Source organism: Limtongia smithiae (assembly GCF_038497785.1).
Source record: "Limtongia smithiae strain NRRL Y-17922 unplaced genomic scaffold V1518scaffold_5, whole genome shotgun sequence".
NCBI classification, from domain to species: domain Eukaryota; kingdom Fungi; phylum Ascomycota; class Lipomycetes; order Lipomycetales; family Lipomycetaceae; genus Limtongia; species Limtongia smithiae.
This window is the reverse complement of record NW_027117626.1, coordinates 2,422-19,677: the sequence shown is the minus strand read 5'-3', so window position 1 is coordinate 19,677 and position 17,256 is coordinate 2,422. Positions and strand designations below refer to the sequence as shown.

At 54.7% G+C, this 17,256-nt stretch overlaps 8 protein-coding genes and 1 non-coding gene across 9 annotated transcripts; 4 read left to right on the top strand and 5 right to left on the bottom strand.

Annotated features, from left to right (window-relative positions):
- Positions 1–47: 47 nt before the first annotated feature.
- Positions 48–2,026, bottom strand: V1518DRAFT_246751 (uncharacterized protein). The gene is made up of 2 exons (XM_066900989.1): positions 1,590–2,026; positions 48–1,533 (listed from the first exon to the last, which is right to left on the bottom strand). The coding sequence occupies exons 1-2, from the start codon at positions 1,997–1,999 to the stop codon at positions 126–128; spliced, it is 1,818 nt and encodes a 605-aa protein (XP_066759650.1). The 5' UTR covers positions 2,000–2,026; the 3' UTR covers positions 48–125.
- Positions 2,027–2,140: 114 nt separating this feature from the next.
- On the top strand, positions 2,141–3,560 carry V1518DRAFT_415502 (uncharacterized protein). The gene is made up of 2 exons (XM_066903827.1): positions 2,141–2,477; positions 2,534–3,560. The coding sequence occupies exons 1-2, from the start codon at positions 2,156–2,158 to the stop codon at positions 3,493–3,495; spliced, it is 1,284 nt and encodes a 427-aa protein (XP_066759649.1). The 5' UTR covers positions 2,141–2,155; the 3' UTR covers positions 3,496–3,560.
- Positions 3,497–4,538, bottom strand: V1518DRAFT_415501 (band 7 family-domain-containing protein). The gene has a single exon (XM_066903826.1). It carries the CDS (start codon positions 4,470–4,472, stop codon positions 3,543–3,545), a length of 930 nt encoding a protein of 309 aa, XP_066759648.1. The 5' UTR covers positions 4,473–4,538; the 3' UTR covers positions 3,497–3,542.
- A 30-nt stretch (positions 4,539–4,568) lies between these two features.
- Positions 4,569–6,588, top strand: V1518DRAFT_455448 (Mob1/phocein). The gene is made up of 7 exons (XM_066906551.1): positions 4,569–4,675; positions 4,731–4,882; positions 4,934–5,027; positions 5,075–5,208; positions 5,255–5,489; positions 5,588–5,871; positions 5,931–6,588. The coding sequence occupies exons 1-7, from the start codon at positions 4,656–4,658 to the stop codon at positions 6,563–6,565; spliced, it is 1,554 nt and encodes a 517-aa protein (XP_066759647.1). The 5' UTR covers positions 4,569–4,655; the 3' UTR covers positions 6,566–6,588.
- A 5-nt stretch (positions 6,589–6,593) lies between these two features.
- V1518DRAFT_415496 (ATP synthase delta subunit-domain-containing protein) lies at positions 6,594–7,450 on the bottom strand. Its single transcript, XM_066903825.1, has one exon. The coding sequence runs from the start codon at positions 7,319–7,321 to the stop codon at positions 6,665–6,667; it is 657 nt and encodes a 218-aa protein (XP_066759646.1). The 5' UTR covers positions 7,322–7,450; the 3' UTR covers positions 6,594–6,664.
- Positions 7,428–9,107, bottom strand: V1518DRAFT_415494 (acetyltransferase). Its single transcript, XM_066903824.1, has one exon. The coding sequence runs from the start codon at positions 8,976–8,978 to the stop codon at positions 7,548–7,550; it is 1,431 nt and encodes a 476-aa protein (XP_066759645.1). The 5' UTR covers positions 8,979–9,107; the 3' UTR covers positions 7,428–7,547.
- V1518DRAFT_415489 (uncharacterized protein) lies at positions 9,093–11,916 on the bottom strand. Its single transcript, XM_066903823.1, has 5 exons — positions 11,585–11,916; positions 10,977–11,527; positions 10,804–10,926; positions 9,527–10,752; positions 9,093–9,474 (listed from the first exon to the last, which is right to left on the bottom strand). The coding sequence occupies exons 1-5, from the start codon at positions 11,874–11,876 to the stop codon at positions 9,264–9,266; spliced, it is 2,403 nt and encodes an 800-aa protein (XP_066759644.1). The 5' UTR covers positions 11,877–11,916; the 3' UTR covers positions 9,093–9,263.
- V1518DRAFT_245919 (uncharacterized protein) lies at positions 11,825–14,912 on the top strand. The gene has a single exon (XM_066900988.1). It carries the CDS (start codon positions 12,005–12,007, stop codon positions 14,810–14,812), a length of 2,808 nt encoding a protein of 935 aa, XP_066759643.1. The 5' UTR covers positions 11,825–12,004; the 3' UTR covers positions 14,813–14,912.
- Positions 14,913–16,934: 2,022 nt separating this feature from the next.
- Positions 16,935–17,037, top strand: V1518DRAFT_t33. Its single transcript has one exon. It is a non-coding gene; the product is annotated as a tRNA-Lys (tRNA).
- The last annotated feature ends 219 nt before the right edge of the window (positions 17,038–17,256 follow it).

Genomic DNA, 17,256 nt, shown 5'->3' with positions numbered 1-17,256 from the left:
TGCTCTACGAATAGATTCTTGCGCAAATTATTAATCTTGTCTGAACATCAATATATTACAAAATGTTTTTTCCTACCCGACACCAAGCAATCTGAAGCAACACTATACTTTTAAAGAACTCACAGTCACCGTCCATTGGCTGCAATAACCTCGGCTTGCTGTTGCTCAGTGACTAAAGTTTCGACAGCATCCTCGTCCATTGCGAACTTCCTGTCACTCATACTCTCGTCGGCGGACTTCGCGACATTGGCAGAAGCACGTAGACCCGGCGCGATCCAGATGTGATGGCCCTTGCCCTTACCGTTAGGATGGGCGTAGATGCAGTTCGGGTTCGAGCACGAGACGCCGAACTTGCACGGGGTCTTGAGAGGATGCGTGAAGATGCAGTCGGCGCGCGTGCATCCCGCACCGTTGCGACAGAGGGTTTGGGATTTGGGATGGCGGAACTTGCAGAGGCGGTTGGTGCAGTACGGGTGGTACATGCATGTCTCAAGGTAGGTATTTGTGTCGGGCTCGACGGCCACGTTGACGGTGACCGAGGGGAGGGAGATGTCTGCGGACGAGAGCTCGGCGACTGCGGTAGGAAGAACGCCGGTCATAACGCCAGCTCGCGGCAACGGCGCCGACACAGGGGAGGGGTGGCTCTTGTCACAGTTCTCGTCTGTGCAGGAGAGACCATAGGGACAAGACTCGTTGCGTAGGATGAGAGCAGCGGGGTTTGCTGGCGTGGGATGTGCGAAAGGGCATTCTCCATTGGTGCACTTGGACGCATACTTGCAAAGCGGCATTGGACCGTCGTTCTTCCTGGCAAGTTGACTATTGTACATTTGCCGATTGTTGTTGTTGTTGTTGTTGTTGTTGTTGTTGTTGTTGTTGTTGTTGTTGTTGTTGTTGTTGTTGTTGTTCCTCACGTAGCCAGAGTAGGGGACAGGACTATTGTATGACTGTGAATGCTGTTGTTGCAGTTGCTGCATGACCATCTGCTGCTCTTGCTGGTGTCGAAGGGCGTATTTTGGGTTGCCCATAGGGAACAGCGGCGTGAATTTGTAGGCACCTCCAGATGCGATATACTTTTCAGCGTCGTCGGCCGACATGTCCTCGCCGATATGGATCTTGGAGCATGTGCCTCGTACCATAGGGCAAGTTGGATACTTCTCGCAGATCTCGTGCGGATGGGGAAAGTTGCAGAAGGAGTAGTGATACGGCCAGTGTCGGCACCGCGACTTTGGGGACCGCGTTAGACTCTCTATCCATGTATCGTTGTCGTTCAGTTGTGCGCTGCCAAGGATATTGAACCCGCCGACGCGGTCGCCGAAGCTATTGCTGTTGCCGCGCCGGGCGGGCGCACCGCGGTATGTCGATGAGTTCGACGTGCCGTTGCTGCCTGACCGGTTCGTGAAGCCGTTCTGAGTTTTGTTGACGGCGTACTGACCTCCGCGCACACGGTGGAGATTTTCGTTGTTGCGGCGCTGGAAGCCGAGGCCGTTGAAGGTTCCGCCGAAGCGCGGGTTGGCGCTTCTGGGGCCGGTGGGGCTGTTGGCGGAGTTTAGTAGACAATCTAGATGCCGAAGGGGGAGAACACAACATACATGCTGTTCTCAGAGGCTTCGGCGCTGTTGCTTATCATAGCCATATCCTCCATGTAGGCGTCTGGGACTGGACTCGGGTCTCCGACAGGCGCCGGCGGCAGCTGTTGTTGTTGCTCCTGCACGAGCTGCGCGAGGTCGCCATCAGCGGCAGACCTGGCCTTGATCGCGTCAAGCTCGGAGAAAACCCAAACGGGGAACTCAGAGGGAAACCTTCCAGCGCCCATGACGTCGTTCATCTCTGTGAGGATCTGCTCGGGCGAGCGCGCGTTGAGCATCATGACGACGACGAAATCGGAGATGGAAGAGGCCTCGCTTTCGCTGTCGGCGAGACCATCAGATAGGAGACGGTGGGAGATGGCTATCTGGAGAGCGATGGCGACGGGTGAGCCGGGCAGGAAGTCCGCGGACATGGTGGTTGGTAGAGAGAGGAGTGGCGGGGGAAAGTGGTGAAGATGGCAATGGCGGAGTGATGTGAGTGGGACATTACGTCACGTGATGTGTGTGATTGGGCTCACCGCCGCCAACATCGCCACCAGACTGCGCTGACCGCGCACCGCACCGCCGTCATGACCACCCCTGCGCACGACGACACGTCCCCGCCCGCGGCCACGATCGTGGCCGAGCGTGCGCCAGAGACGGACGAGGACAAGGAAAGTCTGTGGCTGTCCACGCTCGTGTGCCGTGTATCTGATCCTCACAAGGAGCAAGAGGGCACGCAGAATGCGTACATCTCCTACCTTGTCTCAACTGAGTCCGACTTCCCTGCTTTCCAGGCCCGAAGCTTTAGTGTGCGCCGGCGGTTCTCAGACTTCGTGTATCTGTACCATGCAATCGTGCGCGATCATCCCGCGTGCGCAGTGCCGCCGCTGCCGGACAAACAGCGCATGGGTGAGTAGTGAGATCGAAAGGGGGAGTAAAGTGCTATTGTGCTCACGATTTCGCAGAATATATCACTGGAGACCGATTCGGGCCGGAGTTTACGACCCGCCGTGCCAGCTCGCTTCACTATTTTCTTGAGCGCGTGGCAAACCACCCGATCCTGCGTCGCGCGCCTGTACTGGTCGTGTTCCTTGAGTCGCAGGTGTGGAATTCATACATGCGGTCGCGTCCGACCAAGCAGCTCGCGAGCGCAGGCGAGTCTTCAGGGATCTTTGACGGGTTCAGCGATGTGCTCGTGAACGCGTTCGCGAAGCTTCCGAAGGACAAGGACGACTTTGTACCTGCAAAGCAGCGGGCGGACAAGCTGGCGGACGACGTGCTGCATACGGACAAGGTCGTGACGCGGCTGTTGAAGTATGAGGCGGAATGGGAGGCAGATCTAAGCGAGTTTTCGAACCAGTTTGTGAAGCTGGCGCAGCTGGAGCCAGAGATGGCGGCTGCGTTCAGGGTGTTTGCGGACGGCGTACACGGCACGGAAATGGCGTTGAGTCAGATGCGGGAGGCTGTGGAGACGGAGTACGTGGTGCCGCTGCGAGATACGGAGAACTACGTGGTGTCGGTGAAGAACCTACTCAAGCTGCGGGAGCAGAAGCAGCTGGACTACGAGGGCCTGATTGACTACCTGCAGAAATCAACAGTGGAGCGCAACGTGCTCGCGTCCGGCGGTGGCAATGGTTTCCTGCGGTCGCGCGTGGATGACCTACGGGGCGTGGACCACAACGTGGCGCGCGTGGAGCGCCTCCGGCGACTGGAGGCGCGGGTAGAAGAGCTGACGAAGAGTGCGGAGGCGGCGAAGGAGTTGTCGCAGACGCTTGACAAGGAGGTGGCGCGCGACCTGGTGGACTTTGAGCGGATCAAGACGTTGGAGATGAAAAGTACGCTCGGTGCACTGGCGGAGGAGCACATCCAGTTCTTCCAGGCAATGGTGGAGCAGTGGGAGAAGGCGATCCCGGAACTGGAGAGCTAGGTTCGTATGTACAGTACAATATATTGCTACTTCATGAGGGGAGAGGGCTACTTCTTCTTCGCGCCGGCGGCGTCAAGGCGATTGTCGGATGCGACATTGAGCAGTAGCGAGCTGCTATCAAGGACCATGCGGTTGCCAGACTTGCTCATAATCTGCGCGATCTCGCGTGCAGTGTCGAGGCGCTTGAGCTCAACGTAGTCCTTGGATTTCTTGATGGCGTCACCGATGAGCTCAGCGGACTTAGCCTCACCTTGGGCCTTGACTATCATGCCCTGCTTTTCCTGGCGCGCGCGGTCGACAATAAAGGCAGCACGCTGCGCCTCCTGCTGCGCGATTTGCTTGGACTCTACGGCAGCGGTGAACTCAGGCGAGAAGGTCATGTGCGTGAGCGAGACGTCGTCGAGCACGATGTTGAACTTGTACGCGCGCTTTACCAGGTTCTCGCGCACGAGGCGGGAGACGCGTTCGCGCTGTGTGATAAGCTGTGAAGCGTTGAACTGCGCGACGACGGACTTGAGCACCTCATTGACGATGCTCGGTAGCACGCGCTCATCGTAATCAGTGCCAAGCGTGCGGTAGATCGTCGGCAGCGCATCCACGCGCGGCCGCGACAGTACACGACAGGTAATGTTCACCATCTGCAGGTCCTTGGTGCCGGTGAGCGAGGCGATGTTGCGCGGCCGAGCGCGCACATCGTACGTGATCGGCGTCTCCAGCCATGGCAGGCGAAAGTGCGTGCCCTCTGCGTAGATCTGTGGGCTCACGCCCGCAAGGCGAGTGTACTTGATTGCGCGGTGGCCGCCGTCGACGTTGAATAGAGAATTGCTGAGCGCGTAGCCCCCGAGCAGCAGCAACGTCAGCCCGACCGCGCCAGCAGCCGCGCCTTTTGGCGGCTGCGGTGCGCTAGCGCCGCCACGGGTAGCGCGCTCTTGGAATGCGCGTGTGAATCGCTGGAAGGCGTCGTTAGGTTTGGACATGGCGGATCTTCGGGGAGTTCGTGAATATGCTGTCGCTGACGGGTGGAGAAACTTGCCGGCGGGTCCTCAAAACGCACACGTGACGTCACGTGGATGCTGCTCTCACGTGAAGTTGCCAGGCCAACCGCGCAGTACATGTAAACACTTGCACGCATTCACGCACATTCTCGTACTCCACACGCGATGTCCTTCGCACAGCCTCTGTAAGTGCTGTTTTGCTCTTCTCTGCTTAATCGGCTAGTCTTGCTAACCGCTCAGTGCCTCCCGGCCTACAGCATCCACGCGTGGCGGTGGGATGTCGCAGTTCCAGCTGCGGCAGTACGCCGAGGTCACACTCGGCTCTGGCTCGTTGCGCCAGGCAGTTATCCTCCCCGACGGCGAGGACCTTAACGAATGGCTGGCTGTGAACAGTGAGTCCGCACATCTTCTGGCAGCGGTACCCGCTAATGCCCTGTGCGCAGCCGTCGACTTCTACAACCAGATCAACATGCTCTATGGTGCCATCACAGAATTCTGCTCGCCGCAGACGTGTCCCGAGATGAAGGCCACAGAGGAGTTAGTGTGCTGTACTATTCAATCTGTTCCAACCGCTGACCGTCTAGGTACGAGTACCTGTGGCAGGACGGCGAGAAATTTCGCAAGCCCACAAAGCTGGCCGCCCCGGATTACATCGAGAACCTTATGAACTGGGTGCAGGCGTACTTTGAGAACGAGTCCGTGTTTCCCTCCAAGATCGGTGAGTCCCCCAGAGTGCGCGACCTGTGCGTGGCTGACCGTCCAAGGTGTGCCGTTCTCGCGCAACTTTCAGCCTATCGTGCGGACGATCTTCAAGCGGCTGTTCCGCGTGTATGCGCACATCTACTGTCATCACTTCGATGTCATCACCGAGCTTGGCATGCAGCCGCACCTCAACACGTCGCTCAAGCATTTTAGCTACTTCGCGCGGCAGTACGAGCTCATTGACCGCAAAGACCTGGGCCCACTTAGCGACCTGATTGACGTCATGCTTACGGAGAAGTAGATGGGAAGGCGGCTATAGGCGGTGCGGGGAGGCGTTCACAGACACCGACGATGGGTGCGGCTGTAATGATTACTTGTGTTTCCATGATCCGTAGACATTGCCATAATATGGGGTGGCGCATAGTAGTTCCGCAATCTGCCAATGCGCTCCGCCGCTGGCATCACTGCACAGCCATGCTCACTTCCGCCACTAGTGCATGCCTGCAGCGCCTGCGCCAGTTCCGCGTGCCCGCGAGCGTGTGGTCCACGCTGCCCGTGTCGCGCCGCGCTGCCGTGCTTGTGCTGCTACATGTGGACGCGCACGGCGATCTCGGCGTCGTGCTCACGATGCGCAGCGCGAAGCTCTCGTCCTTCTCCAGCCAGGCTGCGTTCCCGGGCGGTGCGTTCCTGCCCTCCCCAACAGCCCCTGTATTTTTGACCCAAACTGACACCCCCTAGGTAAGGCTGACGACGCCGGCGAGTCCGAGTTCGCAGTCGCGCGCCGCGAGGCGTTTGAAGAGATCGGGCTGCCGCTGGTGCCGGATCCAGCCAGGTACACGCTCGAGGAGCTGACGGTGTTACCCGCTCACCTCGCGCGCAACTGGCTCGCGGTGCGGCCCTGCGTCGCTTTCGTGTCACGGCGCGATGGCGGCACGGTCGACATCCGCGAGCTGCTGGCGCTGGCGCAGCGACCTGCGAGCGACGAGGTGGCGGCGGTGTTCACGGCGCCGTTCGCCCGCTTCCTCGACGACGCGCGAGGATGGTACAAGGGCTCCTGGATGGACTGGGCCGGCCTGCGCTGGCGACAGCACATCTTCGCCGTGCATGCTTCGCCCACAGATATCGTCGTCGCGGGTCCGGGCAAGCCCATGGCGACCTATCACATCTGGGGCCTCACCGCGCGCATGCTCATCGACGCGGCGCGCCTTGGGTACGCGCGTGAGCCCGCAATGGAGTATCTACGCAAGGACGGCGACGAGCTGCTCATCGCGCAGCTCGCGGGAATCGGCCGCCTCGGTCCGGTGCGCGACAAGACCGAGCTCACGACGCGCTTCTCGGACCTGTTTGACGAGGACGTGCTCGCAAAACTGTAGTAGATAAGAATGATGATGACGGTGATGATGATGATGATGATGATGACGATGATGATGATGTAGTAGATCTATCTAACACGGTGTGGTGTAACTGTACGTCTAGATGGCCTCGCTGATGAGCGCGTTCATGCGGGTCAGCTTGCTCGCAATCGACAGGTCCACAGTACGGTCGCCGACTTCGACGATAAGGCCACCGAGAATGTCGGGATTGATCTTGTTCGTGACCTTGAGCTTCTTGCCGGCACCAACAAACTGCGACTTTGCAATTGCACTCTCGAGTTTGGACAGCACCTTTGAGTCGAGCGGCGCGGCAGAGGTAATCGAGGCCTCCACCTCTCCCTTGTGCGCGGCCATGAGCGTGTCAAACTTTGCGATGACTTCGCCGAGCATGCCGAGGCGATTGTTGTCGGCGAGCACGCTGAGCAGGTTCGTGACGGTGGCCGAGCCGACGACAGTCTTCGCGAGCGTCTCGACCACGAGTTTCTTGTCGCTTGCGGATAGCGCCGGGTTAGCGAGGATCTGCGGCAGGTCCTTGTCAGATGCGAGTAGCGTTTTCAGCGTGCCAAGACCCTTCGCAGTCGCGTCGAGCGCGGACTGCTTCGCGGCGGCCGTGTAGAGCGCTGACGCATAGGTGCCGTCGACACCGAAGAGCTGGACGGGTGGTGCGGTTGCAGCGGTTGCGTAAGTGCGCGCGGCAAGGACCACAGGGCGCGTGGCGACGGCAAGGACGCGCGCGGAGGATCGGTTGAAGGCCATGGCGGAGTACTCAGAGATAGTGGAAATGGGGAAGGACTGTAAGGATGACAGTTCCGGACTGCAAAAGTCTCGATCCCGCCAACGGTTTGGACGAGCACACGACAGCCAATCAGCGTTGCGCCTAAAGCCCTAAACCGACGCACATTCCCCGCGGGGTGGCACACTTGCGCTTGCAAGTGTCACGGCACAGGCGCATTTGTGCGTCCTAGTTAGGAAGTTCTCTCTATCAGCCTACATGCACGATATGCCGTCTCCAGCACTCGTCCTCGTGCAGTCGTCTCCAGTCGGCATCACTGACACACATCGCCACGGCCAGCTCCGCCTCTCCCGGCGCCTTCGGCATGATATACATCAGACTCTCCATCGCCGCAAATCTTGGCCGGCGCACTACAAGCGGCTGTCCAAGCCCCAGCCCGAACTCCAATTCGTACAGAATCGTACCCACCTTGGCCCACGAGCTTAGTAGTACTCCACTATGCGCATCCACGCAAGCTGTGATCGACACCACGCTCTTGTCGGCACATCGGCCTAAATATGTCGCAAGTGCGCGCGTGTTGTGTGCAATGCCGGCCTCATCCTGCAGCTTTCCTCGCAGCTGTGCCGCGATCTCACCTAGCGGAGCGGATGCGAGTGCCGCCAAGGTGTTGCTATTGTAGACCATGTTCATCAACGCGCCGGGATACGTTCCAGGCACTTTTACGTACTTACGCGCGTCAATCGCACGCGCAAACGTAGAGTCTGTGTCACCGTCTAAATATGAAAGTCGAGCGCGGGACACACATTTCCAAATAAACGCACAAATCGCATCATCCGTGGACACGAAGGCTGATGTTGGCGGCATGGTTGAGGTCGCTTCCACTTTTAGTAATCGCTGCGATTCTGGCGAAAACGTTACATATGCCCAAGTAGAATGAGCGGGAGGTAGCGATGAGCGCACGGCCGGTTTCACCAACTGACGGTCCAGCTCGTTGCCTGGCTGCCATGAGTCGTCCAGCAGCTTGACACATCTGCTCTTGTCCGCATTCCCAATATCGAGCTCTTCGTCGGAAAAGTCCTCGCCGCTGCAGGCCTTACACAGCAGCCTCATCACATTCGCCTGTCCCATCATGTCCATCGCATTATGCTGTCCAACGACAGTGAGGAGCAGTCCGCCGGCGATGAACGTCGCCTGGACCGCAAACACTGGCCCTCCCTCGTCCGACACCAGACCGGTGCTCGTGCCTGGCAAGTTTAACGTCATGCACGGTGCAACGAGATGCTCATCCAACATCGCCAACGGAAAGCCTGCTTTGCGCATCGCATCCAGCGTAGGCGCGCCCTCTCTCCTGCGCAGATCCTTCACAACCAACGGAATTGTGTCCGTTCGCACGATCCTGGATCTGCCCGTGACCCCCATACTGGCGCCCTCATTCACAATTATCCCGGCAAGCCATGGAAAACTCTGGGCAACGCTATTGAGTCCGTTTCGCAAAATCGTGCACACATGCTCGCGCGCGGTGGCGGAGTCGTCGCCCATTGTGTACACGCTGCATATCTGCGTGTACAGTTTGAACAATGCCGGTTGCTCGCCCAGAATATCCAGATGGTCAATATCCTCAGCCATTGTGCCCAGTGTATGCTCTTCAGCGGGTCTGCACCTACTCGAGGACTCACCCATAGGGCTTAGCCGACTTGTGACTCAAGACGTTATAAACTTAAATGCGTGCTGTCAATGGCAAGCCAGACTGGATGGTATGACTCTGGGCAATAGTGCAGTAGCTAGAGTGGTATATTCAGCTATATATAGTTCGCTGTATTAGAGAAGCTAGTAGAGGACAGGTGTGGTGATGGCGAAGTTGGAACTGGAAGACTCGCAAGCGTCTTCAAATAGAAAAGTCTTGGTACTCCCTTTCCATATTTACACATAATCTTGATAATTTTACAAATATAGTCTAATTATACTTTAATGATCCCGAGCTTCCTGTATCATTGTCGTCCTGCGACTAACTGCCTGGTGCTTTACGCCTGGAAAGCCGTGCAACTCTGTGCCCGTGATGGCCCGGGACAGCGGCGGCGGGATCTTGTCGCTGTCTCCCACAGAGCTGCTGACGGCGTGCTGGTCGGAGTCGGATAAATTTGTGTCGTATTCCATATGGCCCGCATATTTTTCCACGCTGTATGCTAGTTAGTGACTACTGTCTACGCATCAATTACCCGGGCACTCACAACAGAAGCTCTTGCTTGTGCGTCTGCGCTCTGAATTCCGCTCGTACATCCGGAACGTTGGTCTTCTCGAGATTATTTCCCTCGGCGCCTCTACAAGCGTAGTTTTCGCCCAGCCAATGTCGCTTAACCTCATCCTCAAATCCAGACTGCTTGACCGAGTTCTCCGCCAGCTCGCACATGTCGACTGCAGACAGCCTATAGATCTGTGCGGCAACTGAGTACTCCTCGATAAGCGCTTCCTTCGTGTACGCAAACTGAAGTGGGTCGTCCGTGGAGAGCGAGACGTTCAGTCCGCGTTTGAAGTAACTGTAGAACGGGTTCTTGTCGTACGCGAGAAACAGCGCATTGTTGCTCAGCGGCGACATGGCAATGCCGATCTGGTCGAGATAAAACAAGTACTGCAGAAACGGCACCTTGCGCAGAAGGATCCCATGGGAGATGGAGTGCGAGAGCATGAACGCACTCACAAGATGGTCGGTGTCCCCAGCCTCGCCGGCGTGAGGCCGCAGCACGAACGTGTTGAACTTGCGTTGCTTGCGAAGTGCATTGACAGACGTGATGTTCGCGTACATGTAATACATGTAGTAAGAGTATGGCGGGTTCTCTTTGGTGTCCCAATTTGCGGGGTATGGGAACTTGCGAAATATGCGACGCTCAAGCTTGGACTCATCGTCGACAGAGTCAAAACCGATGACTCGCTGCAGAAACACATGCAGTTTGGGATGAGATGAAGGATCTTTGGTGACCTCAAAGAGCGGCTGGAAAATGTTGACAACTACGCGCTCAAAATTGTTTGCAATGCCAGTCGCTTTGTAGATCTCATAGAGTCGCGGGATTTGCACAAGCCAGCGCACATTTGGAGAGTACAGCTTGTTGTCGACGACCCAAGCGGCCAGAAGGTCCCACTCGTCTAGGCTCTTACCATAGACTGAGATGCGGTACTCTGCCATCTGGTATTTGCTCTGTTCGAGATCGTAAATCACCTCACGTGTGAGTTCGGCGAGATACCGGCCGTGAATGTAATTGTCTGTCTTGAGAAAGATCTCGCGCAAGCGAGACTCGCCGATTGGGTTGTACTTCAAGTTGAACTTGTCAAAGCGATGGAAGGTCTCACGGTGAGCGTGCATGTCGAGCGTGTCAATGCTAAGATCATACGCGGTGAGTCCGAGAGACTCAAACACTTGTTCAAGCGAGAGCAGTTTGCCGTCCCGAATGATGACCTTCTCCTGAGGGACTGTTAGGGGAGCTCTGACAAGAACTGAGTAGAAACCACTCACAGTTGGATTCTTCTTCATCTTGGACTTGATAAAGCGCAGGAGATGCTTCTGGTTCATGCACGCGGAGTGGTGCACATGTGTGTCGACCTTTCGCACGTTATAAAAGTCGCGATGGGGGTTGCGCTTGGAAGTGTTAGCCACAATACAGAATACTAGAGAACTGCCAACTCCACCTTCGTATCGGCAAGTTCTTGGTACTCGTTGAGCAAGCTGTACATATTCCAGCTGCTCTCCAGGTACTGCAGACGGCGAAAGGCGAAGCTCTTGGCGGGCCCATCAGAGCTAATACGTGAAATCTCATCTAGGTCCATATAGTACTCCCTGATGGAGGGCACAAGAACGAATGGTTTGTGATGCGCCGGCTCAGACACGTCGACGGCCTGGAAAACCCCAGTGTCATCGAGGTAGAAGTCGATGGTGTTGTCGATCCCGGGGATTTTGCACTGGCTGTAGTCAAAGTCCCACCCCACACCGTCGACGCCGACAGGCTTGGTTTTTGAAAATTGCGAAGCGTCGTCGGCAAAAATGCTGGCCTGACGAGACCGCAGCTCGCGCGTGTGTGTCCAGGCAGGCTCCGGCGGCTGGGGATAGATGACCCAGTCGGGCGAGTCGGTGGGGTTGTCGCCCTGGCGTTGGAGGGAGCGAGACATGTACTTGCGGCGGATTTCTCGACACTTATTGACGCTCTGGCAGATGGCCTCGACCTCCTGGTCGATCTCGTGGTCTGTGCTGCGGAGTCAGCACGGCGTCGGTTGGCGTTGCTGCGCACACTCATACGCACCTCTGGCCACAAAGAACGGCGATGCGCGTGCAGGCATGGGGACGGGCGTGGTGCGGTCATGCACAAGCTGTGAGACGTCGCTCTCGGAAGTGTTTTCGAAGACGTGGTCAAGGTAGGACTTGGACATGGAGCTGGGCGACGATGGGCTCTGCTGCGCCCAGTACTTTGCGTCGAGATCCTGGAGTGCGCGGTCGTCGGCGTAACGAAAGAAGGGCGTGCCGTCAGTAGCAAGGTCGATATCGTCGTCCTCGAGAGGCTGCGCGGCCGCGGAGACCGCGGAGGAGTCCGACATGACGCAAAGTAGTGGAGAGGTGGCGGGAGCTGGGAGCCGGTGAAGTTGTCGAGGACGGAGGAAAGTTCTGTACGCTCTTCTGCTCGCACTTCACCAGCACCATTGTTCCCCCCCTCTTCTGCCCGCCAATGACCGGCGCAGTGCGTTGCTGCTCGCGCCTACGCCCTCGGCACCGCCTAACGCACCTCACCGTCTTCGCTATTGCGCCCCGTCTCCCGTCGCGCCCGTTCCTGCTCTGCACTTACGCAACCTCCGACTCGCCTCCGTTCGACCACCGCTCTGCCTCGTCTTCCTCCTCGGTTAAACGGCGCTCGCTGCTGGAGTCTCTGCGCAGCCTCTTCGGCCGCGGTGGAAGCGGCAGCGACTCCACCACCTGGCAGACGCGTGGCGACGCCTACGAGCCAGACGCTGAGTGGGAGAGCTTGCAGCAGCTGAGCACTCTCATTCGCAGAGCCAAAGCCGAGCTTGTCGATGGTCGCGACCTGGAGGAGCTGCGCGAGCTCGACTCCGAACTAAGAGAGGCTGTAAGCGACGTTCTCCGCGCACTTACCAAGGAGGAGCTCTCCGTCACCCATACCCGCCTCATCAACGAGGCCTGGAACGTGCTCTACACCCCCAAGATCGGCGACGCGCCTGTCGCCCACGCCGTCGCCGACGTTGTGTTGTCCTCCGATTCGGCACGCTTTCAGTTTAACGTCGAGGAGCTCCGTCACCTGCTCTATCTCATTGTTCGCTTCGACGAAAAGTCCGACCACCACGTTGTCCTCGGCCGCAAAGTCTACCAGGCGCTCATGCGCCAACTTGAACCCAATAGTAAGCACGCCCACCAGCACTTCATGCTTTTCGTCGTCCTTCTTTCCCGCAATAAGGCCGACAACGAGATGCTCGTTGCCTTCCAGGAGCTCCTCTGCATCCTGCGCAACATCGATGAACCCGGCGCCGTGGCTCTCGTCTCCATCATCAACAACGTCGCCGACCAGAAGGTCCAAGAGATCCTTGTTTCCCGTCTTTTCGAGTCTGCTTTTGTTGACATTTCCGCCTTCAATGTGGTCCTACAGGCGGCCATCGAGAACGGCATGCGCAACATCTGGCCCACTTATAACAAAATCGCCGGCGCCTCCGGCGAAGTCCTCCTGCCGGATTTAGACACGTATGAGCTGCTTTTCCGTTACGTTGTTAAGGATCCCGAAAATCCCGACTCGATCGTGTACATGTCTTCCATAAAGGACGTGCTTTTTGACACGCCAATACAGCCAGCTTTTGACATCCTCGACAACCAGTGGCTATATCGGTCGTATCTAACTGCGTGCATCGTTTCCGGTGACATATCTGCTGCCGCAGATGTCATGCTCTGCTTGGAAGCTCCAGATACCATGCCACTGCTTGAGCAGGCTACCTTCGATGTTTGCGCGCAGTGGATCGTGTACTCTTCTCGCACTGTTTCAGCTGTCTGCGCATTCTTGGAGCGAGCTGCTGTATTTGGGCACATTACAAGCACTGAAACACTGAATGGCATTCTCCGTGCTTCGCAGGTAGGTCCGCCGCGGGCCAGCGACGAGGATCATATTTTCCGAGACGGCCTGTTCAGTCTGTTTGCCGAATACGGTGTTGCCCACGATTCCACGTCCATGAGTCTTCGCATTCGCGATCGTCTGCGCGCGGGAAAGACCAGCGATGCGGTCGCCGCATTCCGTCAGGCGGAAGCCGAGGGTCTTACATGGGATATCCGGACAGACGATATCAAAGCATCATATCTCCTTCTTGATGCCCTCGCCCGTCTTGAAGGCTCAGAATTCGATGCACAGCTACTCGTGGAGCTGTATAAGGCTGTGCGCGTGTTTACGAACAGCGTTGACTATGCAACCCGCCTCACCATGTGCAAGGGGCTCATCGCGCACGGTGAGCTGGGCACGCTGCGAGATTTACTACAGGAAGAGATGGGCGAGTATCAGTACGCGCCTGCAGCGTTCCCAGAACTATACGACATGCTCAACGCGACGTTTTTGGATTGCACGGATGCAGAGGCGGCTTGGATTGTCTACGAAGGCTTGCAGAAGCATTTTGTCGTTGCATATGAGTCATATGCACCGATGATCGAGAAGTTTTGCGATCTCGACTATTGCAGTGCGGCACTGGAACTGTTTCGGCATTTGCGCAAGGATACCAACACACCACCTCAGGCAGATGTGTATGCTACTGTGTTTCACAATTTTGCACAGCGGAACTACGCTCAGGGTATTGAAGAAATATTCCTTTGCTACGATATCGACCTCAACATTGAGCCCGATATATCACTTTTCAACTCCATGATTGAGGCTTGCTCAACAGTCGAAGCTGGCTACCGTTCGTACACCCTTTGGCAGCAGGTCCGGCTTTCCGCAGCAGGGAGCAACAACAACAGCGACATCTTGCGGCAGCCAAATGCCGAGACCTTCAAACTACTGCTCAAGGTGGCAAGCGAGACTGGGGCGGGCTATGCGGATGTTCTGTGGGAAGAATTTCGCAATTACCCACAAGTACAGTTGATGCCTGTGCACTACAAGTACTACGTTGCGGCACAGTGCGAATCCCAGCGGTACGAGATGGCTCTGCAGGTAGCTTCACAAATGCAGACAGCATTTGAGCTTCCCCCAACAGTCAAAGCATTTACAGACCAGAAGCTGGATGATGATGACATGACCACAACTAGGGCTGATGTCATCAGTGTCCTCTACAACTACATGCAGACACCTGTACAACGTGAACAAGTGCGTGATTGGGCTCGTCTTGTGTTCCCGAAGGAGTGGAAGGATGTGCGCATTATGCCAACTTTGCTGCAGAAGCTGGAGCTGCGTGGATTCAATTCAGCACTTAAGCAGGAGGACATGAAGGGAATCACTTGGCCAGTACAAGATGAGATCGCTGCTCCCTCACAACCACCGCTTTCACGCCGGTAAGTGATTGTTACTTTTTAGTTTACTAGCTTGATGCTGGCGGACAAGCAATGCATTTGGAGGTCAATTGAGAAGGTTGATGCATTCACAACCTGGTGAATGTACCTTCAGCGTATATTATTGTACACGGACTGAAACCTATGCTCTCCAAGGGGGATGTGGGCCAGCGCAGCAGGGTTTAGACTTCTGTATGCCAACTAAATATGCTTGCACTTGTGCTTACAGTATCACTCTGCCGGTGTATCTTGCAAGAAAAGCTTCTTGTGAAGTTCTTCCTACATGGAATGCCCATCATAATTACCACCCTCAAGAGGAGAGTGGATGTGCGCTCCTGTATCCACCATTCTTCCAAAGTTGCCATCCGTCATCTGTATTCATCATCTTTTACCTGATGCACTATCTTGCAGCAAAAAGTTTGATCCCTAATTTTTGTAATCCAAAAAACTATTCCGTCAACGTTTCAACAGTTGACCACTAAATTGAGCTAACAACTAACCAGCTAACAACCAACAGTTGATCACTAATTTTTTTCAGTTAATCATTAATCAGATGGTTAATCTCCAGCTGCTACTTTGGTACTAACTAATTAGTCTTAGTACCAGTCCTCTCTACCTAGTAGTTCTCTTCGCGTGCTAGCTAACATTGCTAATGACTACATTTGCCCACTAAGTCAGTTAACCGTCCCTGATATCTAGTATCACAGCCACGCTTTGCAATAGATCGCAATTTTGCTTATTTGCTTGTTTATTTAGTCGACTAGATCTTGCTACCTACTCCACTACAACGTGTTGGTTGCTAATCATAAACTGACTCTAACTAATTTCTTAATGCAACTACCCTATAAAAATTCATGGATGCAGTTACACAAATTTTGGGAACATGTTTGTTCAACTAATTATTAATGAAATATTGCACACTCTGAGACATTTGAATAGGGGAATTTTGCGGATTATGTTTTGTCATGCATTCTAATATTTTGGACAGTACACTTATGTGTACATTTAATTACTTTAGATCACCCCCTGTTTGGGATGCAGGCTGCCTTGCGCATTCAATGTTCATCAATTGCTGTTCACATATTTCAAACCTTTGCTCCTTGCAAAATACTGGGCATTCTAAATGTAGGCACATACCAAATTCTAAGAATGCGCAATGATTGCACAATTCAAGCAGGCTATATTCTCAATATGGAATAAGCTGTATATCTTTAACTTTGGATTACTGTCTATAAAAAGATAGCAGAATGCACTATCTGTAATTTTTGTGACACAAACCTCCATATGCAATATCTTAGTCAAATAGCAGGATAATAGAGCATCTTTTAACGACATGGGCATACATGACATAAAGCATAGCTGTAGCCCAATTCGCAAGTCTGAACATCTATAACAACACAAAATTAATTTTACACAACGCAAAAATCAATAGCCAAAACGCATTTGCATACCATTAATACCAACACCATAATTATCTATTCATGCCGAGTTACCACATCTACAGAGAGAGTTAACAGAGAAGAATCTGAATAAAATTGATATGCCTTAACTTTATGTGCTTACTTGCTTGAATTTTGGCAATCCATCTCTCTATGCTCAAAAGTGCACATCAATTTATTCCAGAAGGCATGGAATTGGGTGAACTAGATGAAAAACCATGGTTGGTCTTGGAGCATTGGCGGAGTATATGTGGGACTAGCATACATCAAAGTCCCCTACACTTATAAGATTGCCTCAGCAGTACAGCAATCCACAGTGGTGCAGCACGAGCATGGAAGGCCAGCGCGGGGCGGATTTCTTCAACAATGTACATTGACTAACCCACAGACAGGATTTCCCCTCCTGCTCTTGCCAAAGTTGTTCCATTTGATCAGTATGTTGAAGTTGGAGGCCATCTGACTAGGCCGAAGTTTCAGAGAACAAAAAGTGATGATAATGGGAGCAGCAGAGAATGTACAGCTAAGGGTTGACAGGGCCAGACTAGTTGCAGAGTTAGCATCAATAGAGAGTCACAGATTATAGCTCATTAATGAGAGCTGGAGAGAAAGGAAGAAATGTCATCAGTGCAAGCACGCCGGGGGGGTGGTTGCAACTGTTAAGTCTCCGTTTCTTTCCTTTAATGTGCTCCGTCCCTTGTAGCTCAGTCGGTAGAGCGTTCGGCTTTTACGCTACGCTGGTATTAACGGGCTTCAAGTCACCGAAATGTCCAGGGTTCGAGCCCCTGCAGGGGAGTCATTTTTTGATAAGTATATTTTCGTGAACATGATTTTTAAGATGGTGCACCGTAGCTCCTTTCTTTTGGAAATAGGAATTTGTACACTGTTTTCATTTTGGTCTCGATTCTGGAATGCAGAATTGTACCCACCATCTTTAGAAGTTAGGTGCATCTGCTACCTCATTGTGGTCCAGTGCACTAGGTCTGCTGTTGGCGCCTTAGGTGGAAAAATTGAA

Excerpts from the sequence above, each read along its gene's own strand:
- V1518DRAFT_415502 (XM_066903827.1), top strand. The coding sequence starts at position 2,156 with ATGACCACCCCTGCGCACGACGACACGTCCCCGCCCGCGGCCACGATC. Across the intron at positions 2,478-2,533 it reads GCCGGACAAACAGCGCATGG|AATATATCACTGGAGACCGA; the intron begins GTGAGTAGTGAG and ends ACGATTTCGCAG.
- V1518DRAFT_245919 (XM_066900988.1), top strand. The coding sequence starts at position 12,005 with ATGACCGGCGCAGTGCGTTGCTGCTCGCGCCTACGCCCTCGGCACCGC.
- V1518DRAFT_415489 (XM_066903823.1), bottom strand. The coding sequence starts at position 11,876 with ATGTCGGACTCCTCCGCGGTCTCCGCGGCCGCGCAGCCTCTCGAGGAC. Across the intron at positions 10,753-10,803 it reads AGATGAAGAAGAATCCAACT|GAGAAGGTCATCATTCGGGA; the intron begins GTGAGTGGTTTC and ends ACAGTCCCTCAG. Across the intron at positions 9,475-9,526 it reads CACAAGCAAGAGCTTCTGTT|CGTGGAAAAATATGCGGGCC; the intron begins GTGAGTGCCCGG and ends ACTAGCATACAG.
- V1518DRAFT_455448 (XM_066906551.1), top strand. The coding sequence starts at position 4,656 with ATGTCCTTCGCACAGCCTCT. Across the intron at positions 5,028-5,074 it reads GAGATGAAGGCCACAGAGGA|GTACGAGTACCTGTGGCAGG; the intron begins GTTAGTGTGCTG and ends CTGACCGTCTAG. Across the intron at positions 5,490-5,587 it reads GACGTCATGCTTACGGAGAA|ACATTGCCATAATATGGGGT; the intron begins GTAGATGGGAAG and ends CATGATCCGTAG.
- V1518DRAFT_246751 (XM_066900989.1), bottom strand. The coding sequence starts at position 1,999 with ATGTCCGCGGACTTCCTGCCCGGCTCACCCGTCGCCATCGCTCTCCAG. Across the intron at positions 1,534-1,589 it reads GAAGCCTCTGAGAACAGCAT|CCCCACCGGCCCCAGAAGCG; the intron begins GTATGTTGTGTT and ends CTCCGCCAACAG.
- V1518DRAFT_415501 (XM_066903826.1), bottom strand. The coding sequence starts at position 4,472 with ATGTCCAAACCTAACGACGCCTTCCAGCGATTCACACGCGCATTCCAA.
- V1518DRAFT_415494 (XM_066903824.1), bottom strand. The coding sequence starts at position 8,978 with ATGGGTGAGTCCTCGAGTAGGTGCAGACCCGCTGAAGAGCATACACTG.
- V1518DRAFT_415496 (XM_066903825.1), bottom strand. The coding sequence starts at position 7,321 with ATGGCCTTCAACCGATCCTCCGCGCGCGTCCTTGCCGTCGCCACGCGC.